Genomic DNA, 13,055 nt, shown 5'->3' on the forward strand with positions numbered 1-13,055 from the left:
GGAGCGAGCTGGGGAGGTCCGAGTTCTCGCGGCTACCCGCTTTTTAACAAATCAGACAGACCTTCGGGCTGCGAATGACAGTTCTCGCATTGGCTAGACTGCAGCTTTCAACTTGACCTTGGCCTCTAGCCGTGTCTAACTCGTATGTAAAACAGCGCTGCCCCATAGAGCTGCCTTCCTTTTCCCCCTCTCCCCACCCCCCCCATTCCCCCCCCGACCTCGAGAGCAGCCTCCAGAAACCAGAGGGAAACAAACCGACCCAGTTCATGCCAGTCAAGCAATGTTTGGCCGGGGGAATCCTCAGGTTTCAAAACTGGAGCCTGAAAGAAAAGGCAAAATATGCGGGGAATAAATATTTGCTTTTGGCCATGAGGAAGAATGCGGAAAAGAGTATCCGAACTCAAAATGGGAGTTCTTTATTGGCTACCATGAAGGAAAAAAGCGGCCAAACCGCTGCCAAATTAGCAGGGCAATGACAGCGACTTCAGGTATCCCAACCCATCGCACGGAAAAAACACCTTGGAAAAAAAAATAAAATCCGTGGGCACCAAAGGGCCGTTTCTCACGGCTGGCAGCTCTGCGCCAAGCAAGGAAAAGCCTGCTCGGCGACAATGTACGTCCCGGGACCGCTCTGAGCTCGTAGCCATGCGGGAAAACAATACTACCACGTCAATGGGAAGCACAATAGGATAATAAATACGCCGAGCTGTCAGGCGCAAAACAAAGCAACATGCGATGGCAAAAAACAAAAAAAAGGAAAAAAAAAAAAAAAGAAAAATTCATTTTTCAGGATGGGCGTATTTGGGGCTGTTTTGTCCACCCGCGCGAGGGCTGAGAGCTGTTAACGATGCTTTAGGTCAAGTTTATTGATAGCTCGGTGGCGGAGCGTTCCGAGTTCAAGGTTGTGCCCGAACGACTGAATGCTGGGGCGAAACGCATCCGCAGCGGTGGGAGGTGCAGGGAACGTTAAAAATGGAAGTTATTTCTCCCTGCGAAAAAATCTAATATTTATCATTAAAACAGAACGCAACAGTTTTTTCTCCAGCTTTCGCTTCCGGAGAGGCACGACCTTCAAAAAAATAGATTATTCAGCCAATAAACCATTTATTCGCAGCACAGAAAAGCACCGAGGGTCCGTGCGCGCACGGTACAAGCCGCAGAGATGTTTTACAGGCGAAGAAGGTTCGCGCCGAATTGTAGGCCCCGGATTTTATTATTAGAGCAGCAAATAACACAGTGGAACCGCGTCGGAGACCCGGTCAACCGTCCCGCTCCCCGAGCCCGTCCTGAAAGATAACAACAAGAAAATCGGGGTTTCCTGGTCCGGTGACTCTTATCTGAGGCTTTGTGGCGAGAGCAGCGAGACCGGGCTCGGGTTTTCGACGGGCGGGAAGGAAGGAAGGAAGGAGGAAGACACCCGGAAAGGACCCCGTGAGGCTCCGCTCGGTGAGCCCGGTCCGGTCCGGAGTGCGGCCCGCGGCTGGCGGAGCGCTGGCCGGGTCCCGGCCGGCGGTCCCCGGGGAGAGGCGGCGGCTCAGCCCGGGGGGGGAAGGGGGGCGGGGGAGAAGGGGGTCGAGGCGGTGCGGCTCCTCGGCCGGCGGAGATGCGGGGAGGCCGCCGGCACTTCCTCGGCGCCCCGGGGCCGGGGAGAGCCCGGGGGAGCAGCCCGGTGGGGTGTCCGGCGGGGAGCCCCGCACCTCCGGGACCGCGCCGCGGCAACAACGGGGCCGAAACGCTCACGGCTCGGTGGCGAGGGGAGGGAGGGAGGGAGGGAGGAGGAAGGAGGGAGGGAGGAAGGAGGAGGGAGGGAGGGAGGGCGGGCGGCCCCCCCCGCGGCGCCCGCGCCCCGCGCGGCGGCGGGACCGCGCCGTGCCCGCGCCCGTGCCCGCGCCCCCGGGGCCGGGACCCGTCCCCGCGCGGTTATTGCGTGGTTTAATTGTCTCCACTTTATTCCTTCAGATGTTTATCAGCTGCTTTGCATATCACGTGGGGGCGGGCGGCCCAATGAGGGCCGGCCTGGCGCGACACTGGCGCGTCAGCCCCGGTCAAGTCCCGGAGATTGAGTATCTCTTTTTTCAGTCTTTGGGGCTTTTAAAAAAGAGCCACTAGTCTCAATGCGGAGCGGGCTATGACAGCCTCCGTGCTCCTCCACCCCCGCTGGATCGAGCCCGTCATGTTCCTCTACGACAACAGCCTGGATGAGATCAATAAGAACATGGACGGGTTTCACGCCGGCAGCAACTTCGCGGCGGCGGCGGCGGCGGCCAACCCCTGCCGCAACCTGATGGCTCACCCCGCTCCCCTGGCCGCCCCCAGCGCCGCCGCCTACACCTCCGCCGAGGCCCCCGCCGCCGGGATGGCCGAGCCCGCCGTCAAGCAATGCAGCCCCTGCTCGGCCGCCGTCCAGAGCTCCTCCGGCCCCGCGCTCCCCTACGGCTACTTCGGCAGCGGCTACTACCCGTGCCGCATGACCCACCACAACGCCATCAAATCCTGCGCCCAGCCCGCCTCCACCTTCGCCGACAAGTACATGGACACCTCGGTCTCCGGCGAGGAGTTCACGTCGCGGGCCAAGGAGTTCGCCTTCTACCAGGGCTACGCCGCCGGGCCCTACCAGCCGGTGCCCGGCTACCTGGATATGCCCGTGGTGCCTGCCATCGGCGGCCCCGGCGAGCCGCGCCACGACCCCCTGCTCCCCATGGACAGCTACCAGCCCTGGGCCATCACCAACGGGTGGAATGGGCAGGTCTACTGCCCCAAGGAGCAGAGCCAGCCGCCTCACCTCTGGAAGTCGACCCTCCCGGGTAATACACCTGCACGGCTCCCCCTGACAAACCGCCCCCCCCCCCAACCTCCTCTCCCCCCCGCCCCCGCCAGGTGTCTCGCCGGCAGGGCTCCGGGATCGCCCCCGGGGCTGACCCTTCCCCGGCCCCGTCCCGCCCTGGGCCGCACATGCCCCGGGCCGCCGGAGCGGGTCCCGGTGCCGCCCCCCGCCCAGCCCCGGGAGGGGAAGCAGCTGAACGGGGCCGCGGGGAGCCCCGCGGCGGGATTCTGCGCCAAACCCCGCGGCGAGCAGGGCCCGGCGCCGTCCTCGCCGGGGTCCCACGCCGGGCTCGGCGGGGGTGGGTCGCGGCCTCCCCTCCGTCTGACCGGAGCGGGCCTTCCCGCGGCCGAACGCTGCGGCGGCCGGGGGGTCCCACGGCCCGGGCCGGGCACCGGCAGCCGAGCCGGGCCGGGCCGGGCCGGGCCGGGCCGAGCGGGGCGGAGGAGCGGGCTGTGGCTGTGGCTCTGCCCCTGCCCCGCTCGAAGATGCCCCTTCGCGGTCCGAGCGGTTTCTAACGCTTGCCTGCGGGGCTGTTTTCTGTTCCAGACGTCGTGTCCCACCCCTCCGATGCCAACTCCTACAGGCGCGGGAGGAAGAAGCGGGTGCCTTACACAAAGGTCCAGTTAAAAGAACTCGAAAGGGAATACGCTACAAATAAGTTCATAACCAAAGACAAACGGAGGAGGATATCGGCGACTACGAATCTGTCAGAGAGACAGGTCACAATCTGGTTCCAAAACAGAAGGGTCAAAGAGAAAAAGGTGATCAACAAATTGAAGACTACCAGTTAATGGATTAAAAATGGAGAAGCAGCAGCTCGAAAGTTTCAGAACTTCTTTTTTTTTTCGTCTTCAGATTAAAATAATTATTAATAATAATTAAAAAGAGAAAAGACAATGAACCTCTTCTTTCAGAACAAGAGATCTGTATCTTTGGAATTATAGCGCTTTTTTTTTTAATATTTCTGTAGCAAAATGGCTAAGACTGACAGTTCTCCTGAAATCCCCAGCAGCCAGCCAGTATCACTGACAGACTGTACAGCCCACTCGCCCAGCCCCGAGAGATACACTTGCAACGGAGACACACGATTTTCTGAGAAACTTGTAAGTACTTCTGCGACCTTACTTTTTGAGAAGACTCTTCGTGGCCACAGTGCGAGAGCTGGTTAATGTGAGGAGGTCGACGCGGACACATAAGCTGGTTTCCTTCCATTGCAATCCAAACTGTATGTTGAATGACTGCTCAGGTAAACCATAGTGAAAAAAAAAAAGTACAATTACTGTATGTTTTTAAGCAATGCATTTAATGTCAAAAAGTAATAATAAACCTCGAAGGTACTGAATAAGGATTTCAGAGACACCAGTAATGAAGGAAGCTCTGTGGAGGATCTATCTTGATAGCAAATTTAAAACATCGCAAACTAGTGGGGATAGAAAGGAAAATATTTGCTTGGAGATGTCTTTCGGTTTTATTTTTTGTTTTCAGCGGATGATTTCTTGTCATCTGAACTGGGGTTTTGCTGTTGTTTATTTTTTCCTCCTGCAGACCGTACAATAAATACTTTTTAAAGGACTCTGCCTATTTTAAACCTCAGATAATCTTCAAGAATTAATATTCTAAGTCCCCACAAATTTTAAAATATTTGACTCTGGGTGGATACAAAAACCATGATCATTGGCATTTTTTTTACAGTAGGGGAAAAAAAAAACCCTAGCAAACACCTTCCTGGATAAAAAAAAATTCAAGAACGTTGAACTGAAATACATTTTTCCCCAGAAGTATTTCGATTTATATAATCTATATTTTGATCTATAAGTAATTAGTCGTTTCTCCTTGTTTATCGTCTGTTATGAGGCCGCAGTAGAACGTTTAGGGATTCTTTTTACAGCACCTTTTAATCCAATCAGTTATTTCAACCAGCACATTATTTTGTTTTTATTCACTATAAGAAGCTATCTTGTAAATAAAAAAAAAAAAAAATCAGCGCACTGTGAAAATGTACTTGTGCACCCTCATTTTTTTTTTTATATTTCTACTGAAAAATGAAAACCCAAGACGTGTAGATAGGTATAGTAGTATTAATACTGTTAATAAAATAGTCACTGTAATAAAACCTGAAAGAAATACTCTTTATTTTTCCATGCCTACGCACATTTAGTAAGAGAAGTGTGATGTATCTGTCTCGTAATTGTAACACTGTTGTCTTCCATTACGTAGCGTACGTATACAGGGTGGGTTTTTTGAGGACGGTGTTTATCCGGGGGCTGGCACGCCTGATAACCAGAGCTCCTGAACTATAAACGTTTCGGTAATGCCGAGCAGGGGTTCTGCAGAGGGGCTGGGGGCCGGGGGGAGGAAGAGCAGGACGAGACCAGCGCAGCTCTGCAGCCCCCGCCGGCAAATGGAGTCCGACCGGCCCCTGGGACGGGGGGGACGCTGCTCGGCCCGGCGATGCCTCGGCGGGAAGGCGGCGGGGGAGGTTTGGAGGGGGGGGAGGGCTGCGTGGCGATGACAGGACGGGGAAGGCCTGAAACCTTGACCTTGAGGGGGGGAAAAAGCCGATTTCTGACCTTGACTTTTGACAGCTCCGCGCGCGGCGGCATCCGCGGGCCGAGAGCGCCACCTCGTGACCGCCTCCCGCACCTGGCCGCTGCCGCCCCCCCACGCATCGCCGCCGTGCGGGATTTCAGCCGTCTAAAGCCCGGCACGGGGACCTTCCTCGGCCAGGTTTCCTCCGTCCCGCCGCGGAAATAACGGGGGAGGGGTACCCAAGCGGCAGGCCGCGCGGTCTGGGCCGTGCGTGTCTCTGCGAGGGGGCGGGAGATGAGGGACCCACCCAGTGGCAAGGACCAGGGGGACCGCGGGCAAAGACCCACGAAGTGCAACAACGCCCGAGGGGGGCAATAACCCACCCCCGGCGGGGCAGGGCCTTTGGCTGCCCAGCGGGCGAGGGACACGGGTGGGGACCCCCCCTCTCGCTGGTGGGCAGCCCGCAGACCCCGCGACCTCGGCAGCGGCCCCGCGGCCCGGGATTTTTCAGCAGAGCCGGAGCAGGCGGGAACACCCCGCGCCGGGGGTGCCGGAGCCGCGGGCACCCTGCGCGGAGGTCGGGGGCTGCGGGCTGGTGGCGGGGGCCCGTCTCCCGCCGGGGTGCCCACCGGGATGCCCACCTGGGTGCCTGCCGCGAATGCAGGCGCCGGCCGGCCGCCTTACCCCTGCTCGTTGCAACACTTCGTCCCGAAGGAGCTCAATCGCCCGGAGAGAGCCGCTCGTGACTTACACTTGTTCTCGCTCCGAGCGAAGAATTCTACTTATTCCGTTATATTTCGCAACCTGAGTAATTATTCGGTGAGGCAAGGCGCAAATTACACGTGCTGGAGGTCGGAGATGCGGGTGATAGGCAGGGTGATTCGAGTCCTCCGCACCTTAGGCAGGATCTTCGTTTTCACACCGTGCCCCGGAGCAATACAATCCATGGGCGCCTTGAAAGAAACCCACAAAGAGAGAATATGGCCTACATCAGTAAATTAACAGCGCTTTTTTTTTAAAACAAAAAAAAAAGTAACTTTTAAACGGAGGTAGCGTTTGAAGATGATCTTTCCGCAGTGAGCTACCTGCCGCTCAAATCTGCTCAGCGTTTCTAGGCTGCCCGCGGATTAGCGAATTAAATCTCCGCTACTGTTCAAATAGCTCCGCCGCGTATATATTTCACGGGGCACAAAGGGGAGCGTTTGACTCGCCGTCGCTGGCGGGAGTAGGGTGACATTTTGGATCGGACCCCTGCTAGCACGCAAGCCGCCGTCGAGGCTCTGGCAGGCTTCGGCGGGAGGAGCGGGTCGCGTTTCCCGGCCCGGCGGCGGAGCTCCCCCTCCCCGCTCCCCCTCTCCGCCGGGGGGGGTCTCGTCCGGACACCCCGGGGGTGAGGCGGCCGCGCCGGCGTCTCCGCGCCCGGTCCCGGGGATCAGGGGGCTCCTCTCGGACACGCCGCCGCCTCCTCGGGCCCTCCTCGAGTCCCCACTCGGTAAACGTCCCGCGGGGGGGGCGAATGGCTTTGCCAGGTGAGTAGAGACGCAGCTCACCAGGGCACCCCGAGGGAAGGGGCTGCGGGGGGCGGCGGTGCCCTGTGGAGCCCCCCGCGCCGCGGCCGTGCGCCGGGACCGGGGTGTCTGCGGCTTCCCGAGGCAAGGGCTCCCCGTCCTCCCCACGGCTGCACCCACGCAGCATTCCGCCGGGTGGAAGTGGCCACGGGGCGTGGGGGAGAGCGGCTGTGTAGGTGTGTGCGTTCGCGTTATTTATTGTCTTCATTTACGGTGCAAAAGCTGCGGGCACATACATTTTCAAGTACAAATTGCTGTTGTGTTACATATTCCCCTCTCGCCAATCTGCGTCCTAAAATGCATCCCTAATACGTTTTACAAGTAAATATATCAGCAACGAAAATAACTAAGGGACGTGATACATTACTTCACGACGTCCGTCCCTGCACGTCGTTCGGAGGGAATTATTATTTATACTCCCCGCGTTACAGAGAAACGTTTTAAAATCGTAGTAGGGAACTTCTCGTGCCTAGCGTGCTGTGGAGAGTTATATGTGTGAGGAGTTTTATTCGCAGACGTTTAAAAAAAAAAAACGTGCTGGAGGAAGGATTTGAAAAGACATCAAACACAAAATTAAAAAAACAAGCCTACATTAACCAAGTAGGGTCTCTATTTTCTCAGCTCCCCTAGAAATTAAAACGCGGGGCACAACATTTTAGCGGATGTGCAAAGGGACGCGAGGGATGGAGGAAGCAAGTTACTACTGTATATTTAGCGTATTTATTGAAACATGAATGTCAGGGCGGTATTTCATTCCCAGTGTAAAACGGAGAACATAACTATAGACAAAAGAGATCAGTTCAGTCTCACTTCGAGTAGTTCTTACGGGATTCATCGACATGTATTTTAATTCCCGGTGTCTGGATACGTTTACGTTTACGATCCCCTAATTTTGGGTGTCCTTGGTCCCTCAGTTTTCAAATTCCCACGGACGGAAAATGGCCTTACGTCTTTGATGTAGACGGCTGGGTACAGCAAATATTTTGTATTTTTTCCCACCGAGAGAATAATCCGGTATTTAATCTACCACCGCCTCGAGCTCTTGGCAATAGCAAAGGTGGTTTGCTATGGGAAATAAACCTTGACAGGAGCGTATTTCTGAAAAAGAATGAGAAGTAGAACTGCAAAGCTGTATCTTTTTTGGCCACCTTTTGCCCAGAAAGGCTCCCGCTGAAAAACCCTCCCTAGCCGAGACGGCCTCTGAAGAGAACGGGGAAAATATGGTGCTCAATCTCGAAATGCTCAGAAAAGAAAATCGCCCTTTGCTTCCAGAGCAGCGACTTTATTTTGTGTGAACGAACGGGTAAGCCTCTCGGCCTTCAGACTACAAATTATTTATTTAAAAAAAAAAAAAAAAAAAAAAAAAAAAAGAAAGAAAAGGCTATGTCTTAAATAAAACCAAATTCCTGGTGTATTTCAGCATTCTCCGTGGGCAGCGTTAGCAATAAAATCAAGACAGCGTTTAATACAACAAAAATATTGGCAGGCGCTAAAAGGCCGTTTGTTGCCATTCATAACTTCTAGATGCGTTTTAATGCACTTCAATGAGGGTTTGAAGAGACGGCCTATCGCCTTCTCGGCCGCTGAAGCAGTCCAGAAAGAAGAGGGGGAGACCCGGGGGGGGCTTTTCCCCGTGGGGCGGTGGGTGCGGGGCGGGGCCGATGCGCCCCGGCCGCAGGGGTCCGTCCGCGGGGTTTTTAATCATGCCGTGAGCTCTTCCCTGCCTCCCGGGCCCCCTCCCCCTTTAACGCAGTTGATTCATGAACTAGACTACGAAATGCAAATGTTCATTAAGACTTTCCTCCCTCCCTCTCCTCCCTCTGGCCTCCCCGCCGCCTCCGCACCCCCGTTCAAAAAAAAAAAAAAAATTTTTTTCCCCCTCCAGTGAATAGCTTCAACATGGCGTGCTGAAAGGCAGAAGCTTTGCCCGTTTCTAGATCTGAACTGTGATTAAACATCCCCCAAAGAGAGCATCTCTCTTCCTCCCACCGCTCCCCCCTCCCTTCCCTCCCCGTAGCGTAGAGGAAAGCGCCCTCTTCTACGTAGGAAAGGTCAAGTCCTACAGCGCACAACCCACGGTCATTACTGTACTGTGACCCGGGGTGTACTGGGGAGGAACGGTCGGGTGTCCCGTGATCAAAAACACTGGGACTTTTTTTTTTTTTCCTTTCTCCTCTCTCTCCTCCTCGTGCGATGGGAGTCAGTGGAATTAGGCAGCATTTTAACCTCCTGCAACCACCTTGTGTGCAAACCGCCACTGGAAATCCTAGGGGACAGGGAGAGACAGAGAGGGAGGAAAAAATAAATAGCAATAATAGCAGTAATCATAGCAGCAATAACCGTCATTAGCCTGTGATGTTGCTGCATTTTGCCTGAAGCTGGCAGGAAGGACGGTGTGTCCGGGTGGCTAGAGGTCTCTCCATCTAAAGGCAACAACGACAACTAGAACAACAACAACAAAATTTTCAACCCCCAAACCAACAGCAACCCGAGTCACTGAGCGATGGAGGAGGAGTGTTTTGTAGACGGAGTGCGTTTAATCTGTAAGGGAGGAAACCAGAAACTGTGCAATCCATCCTCACTGATCTGGAGGTCTACAGCCCAGCGCGGGATCCCAGCTGTCAGTCACCGCGGGGATATACTTTTGCACAGGCGGGGAGGCTTCTGGACGCTGGGGTAAGATTTTCGTGCTCTTCCTGGAAGCGGCTGAACGTCTCTCCTTGCTCGGTGGGGAATGAAGCAAACGAGCCAACAACAAACACCCACCAGGTCCCCCCGCAAAAGCCCCCTGCACGAGCGGAGCGTTTCGAAGGCCTTTGTGGAGGGTTCCTCAGGCCCCCGCTCTCCCCACCCCCCGCCCACCCATCCGCTCCTCTCCCTTTCTCCCACGCTGTGCGGGGCCGAAGTGCCGCTTCTGCTGCGGGGACCTGGGTGAAGAAAGCTGCCCGGGCTGATGCTAACAGAGCCGAAGGGCCCGTTGAGAAAAGTAAGACCGCTTCTCCTAGCTTGGGTGCTGGCTCCTCCTTTCCCGGAGATGCTGCTTCCCATCCTAGCATAGGTGGAAAGCAGAGCAGGCTCTTGGCAGGAAAGTGGGCCGGGAAAGGCTGGGGTCAGAGCCCAGGACGCGGGCGGACTCGCAAATAGAGCTGCTGGTTGCTTGGCTTTCTGCTGCGCCGGGTTGTCTTGCAGGGTTGGGTCGGGCTGCTTGGAAGAGTGGCTCATGGGTTTTATTCCCGCTTGTTTTATTGCCGTGTGTTCGCCTCTGAAATTATTTTAATCGTTCAAGAGCCGGGGAGGAGGGTGGACGGCTCTGTGTGGGAGAAAGGAGGGCAAGGATGTTGCCTTTTCGCCATTGCCTGTGTGTATCTAGAGAGAAAAATGCCAGCCCGGCGTTGTAACCTGCCAGTTTAAATTAATTTTAACTTCTTCATAATCGCCTTGGTTTGAACGCACAGAGCGAAGTGGTTTTATTTATTGCTGACGGCATAAATCGGCCTCTCTCGTCGGCTTGGGCGACGAGTAACGGAAAAGCAGGGTATTCTCAGCCTAGTTTTCGCCTTGAAGATGCCCTCGGGTAGGCGTGAAAAAAATGATGGATTTTAATGCAAAGCAGCCTTGGATGGGCTTCGTCTGCAGGTAGTGGCTGGGTTTTGTTGAAATATCTGAGGGCTTGTAAAATTAAAATACAGTGCTGTACGGACACTTGACGGGAAAATAAAACGAAAGAGAAAGGACGAGCAAGCCCACACTCTCCGCATGATCCGATCCGGGGGATTTTGCCCAAATTCCCCCGGCCCCTGCGGTGCGGACCTGTGCCGACGCGCCCCGGTCTCCGTCAGCAGTGACACCGGCACCGGTGTTTGCTGAGGAATCGGGGAGGGGAAAGCGTCGGGGCCGCGAGCAGGTTTCCAGCCCGGAGTAGGCAAGAGCAGCCATATTAGACTGGGAGGGAGAGCTCTTTCTGTGGGTGTATTTGCGTGACATGCGGGAGGAGCGGTCCTTACTGACCCCGCGGAGCTGTGCCTGGGCGTGCTGTTCCATCCCCTGCTCCATCGCGCATTCTCAGCCCGCGTCAGGCAAACACCTTCCCAGAAAGTTTGCGGGGGTACAGGTACCTACGTTATAACGCAGTGCTGAGGGTCCGTCAAAATATGAAGTTGGGGCTTTGAAGTCGTTGATTTGACAGCCCCGGCGCAGCGATACTTCCTGTACCCGCCCCCTGAAACCATCCTTGGGGAAGAAATGTCTGTACTTCGCTGGGCTGCGCGATACGTGGATAAGGCTCTCCTATAAAGTCAGCAGTGTGGCACAGTAAAATCTGGTGTGTTTCTTGGCGAGTTGGGCAAAATAAAAAAAAAAAAGGGAAATACCTTTATAAATCATTGTGAAAATTCGATGTGCGTTAGAGAGAACCTTATATCCTATAAAATTCAATTTAGCTTAGAATCCATGTCGATTACCTTGACTTGAATTTCTGTGGCAAGTTGTGGATCTTGGCATCACAGGAACAGTCTAGCTACGGCGAGCTTGTCTCGGCGTTGAGGCATTTCACTTTCTGTAGCTTTCTGCTCTTAATCTAGAGGGCACATTATATATCTCGTAACTCTGGTGTGTTGCTTGCATCCGGAATTGGTAGGCAGAAAAATGCTCGTTTGTCAGAGGCAAGGCAGTAGGATTTTTTTTTTTTCCTTTCACTGAATATATTTCCTGGATTAACAAATCTAAGGTCAAGTTCAAGGCATCAGTCGTAGCGATACTTTTAAACGTAAATAGACATGGGAATGTTTCGGCGGACTTTTTTTTTCTTTTCCCTTTTTTTTTTTTTTTTTTTTTAGTGTGCGCGTAGGGTCAAGTGGCATTCCGGGCCGCGGGTGGGCTTCTCACGGGACGATCTCAGGAGATGCGGCCGTCTGCAGGGACAACCGCGCCGCTTCCCAGCACCGCGCTTTCGCCAGATTGCTGGGAATGGTCCCTGAACCGCTCTGATAATTTCCACACAAAACACACCGGCGTGAGAAAGGACTGGGACCTGTTCACTACAAACAGCGCCCAATGACCCGGTTCTTTGTGGGTCTGAGTGGGAGCCGAAGGACAGTGCCTGATGTTCTGTAACGGCGGGTTATAACCGGGGAAATTCGCTTTCGCCCCGGTTTTCGACCCGCCGCTTGGTCCAGACATCCCTCTCCCGCACCCTGTTTTTTTGCCAGAAGTCTCTTGCACCTGTATCTGGATAGGGGTGGGGAAAATTGAACGACTGGATGTGCCTTTTCATGTGTCGGGAAAGTCTCGCAGAGCGTTCAGGGGGAGAAAAGAAGACATTTATGGTAGCATCGCCAGTCAATCAATTTCTGATACACTCGGCCGTTGGAGAAAATACTTTCTTACGCCCCCCTTGTTGCCAGATCTGCCTCCGTTTTCTTTCAGGAGCAAGCTACGAGCAGTAAATGCAAACTGAATTTTGGAGGGGGTCGGCGCCTGGGGGAAGCGGGGGACGAGGAGGCTCGGCGCTAGGAGCAGCTCCCCGCGCTTGCCAAGGCGCCGGGAGTCTGGCACAGCAACGCGTCCCTCGGCTGCGAAAAGGGCCAGAAAATAGCTGTCGAAAAAAGAGACGTGATCTGTCTGGATTAAGCTTCCTCTTTGGGGGGAAAAAAAAGCCAAGAAAACCCTCGATATTTCGGCTTGTTGGGGCTGTCGGAGTCGGGGTCTGCCTGCGGACAGAGCCCGCGGATGCTCGCCAGCGTAAAGGGATGCGAAACAGCGCGGTCGGTCGCCGACGACGGGGAGATCTCTTCAGCTCCGTAGCCGTTTAAGCCTAATGGTCAAACCAAGCGGGAGGGTTGGGAGCAGGGTAAAACCCAACCATTTCCGCGACTTAAAAAGACGGAGAGAGTAACAGAGCAAAGGAAAAGGTTTCGGTAATTGGTATTAAAAAACAATCTAAAATATTCTACGCCCAGACGAGCGCAGCCTTTTGAGGTATTCAAGCCTCTGAAACAATGTGACGCGACTAAACACAACAAAAAAAGTCAGAATAACCTTGACTTGAATCCTGTTTACATCTGCCCTTTCTCTTTACACGTATCCTGCAGTCTCCTAGCAAAATCACAACCGTACCGTTTCAGGTTTTGGACAAT

General features: G+C 54.6%; 1 protein-coding gene across 1 annotated transcript; it reads left to right on the forward strand.

Annotated features, from left to right (window-relative positions):
• Positions 1-2,128: 2,128 nt before the first annotated feature.
• On the forward strand, positions 2,129-3,615 carry HOXA13 (homeobox A13). The gene is made up of 2 exons (XM_075417440.1): positions 2,129-2,804; positions 3,371-3,615. The coding sequence occupies exons 1-2, from the start codon at positions 2,129-2,131 to the stop codon at positions 3,613-3,615; spliced, it is 921 nt and encodes a 306-aa protein (XP_075273555.1).
• The last annotated feature ends 9,440 nt before the right edge of the window (positions 3,616-13,055 follow it).

This window comes from Opisthocomus hoazin, chromosome 4 (genome assembly GCF_030867145.1).
Source record: "Opisthocomus hoazin isolate bOpiHoa1 chromosome 4, bOpiHoa1.hap1, whole genome shotgun sequence".
Lineage (NCBI taxonomy): Eukaryota > Metazoa > Chordata > Aves > Opisthocomiformes > Opisthocomidae > Opisthocomus > Opisthocomus hoazin.

Coding starts and splice junctions, on each gene's coding strand:
- HOXA13 (XM_075417440.1), top strand. CDS start 2,129: ATGACAGCCTCCGTGCTCCTCCACCCCCGCTGGATCGAGCCCGTCATG. Junction 2,805..3,370: donor CTGGAAGTCGACCCTCCCGG/GTAATACACCTG, acceptor TTTCTGTTCCAG/ACGTCGTGTCCCACCCCTCC.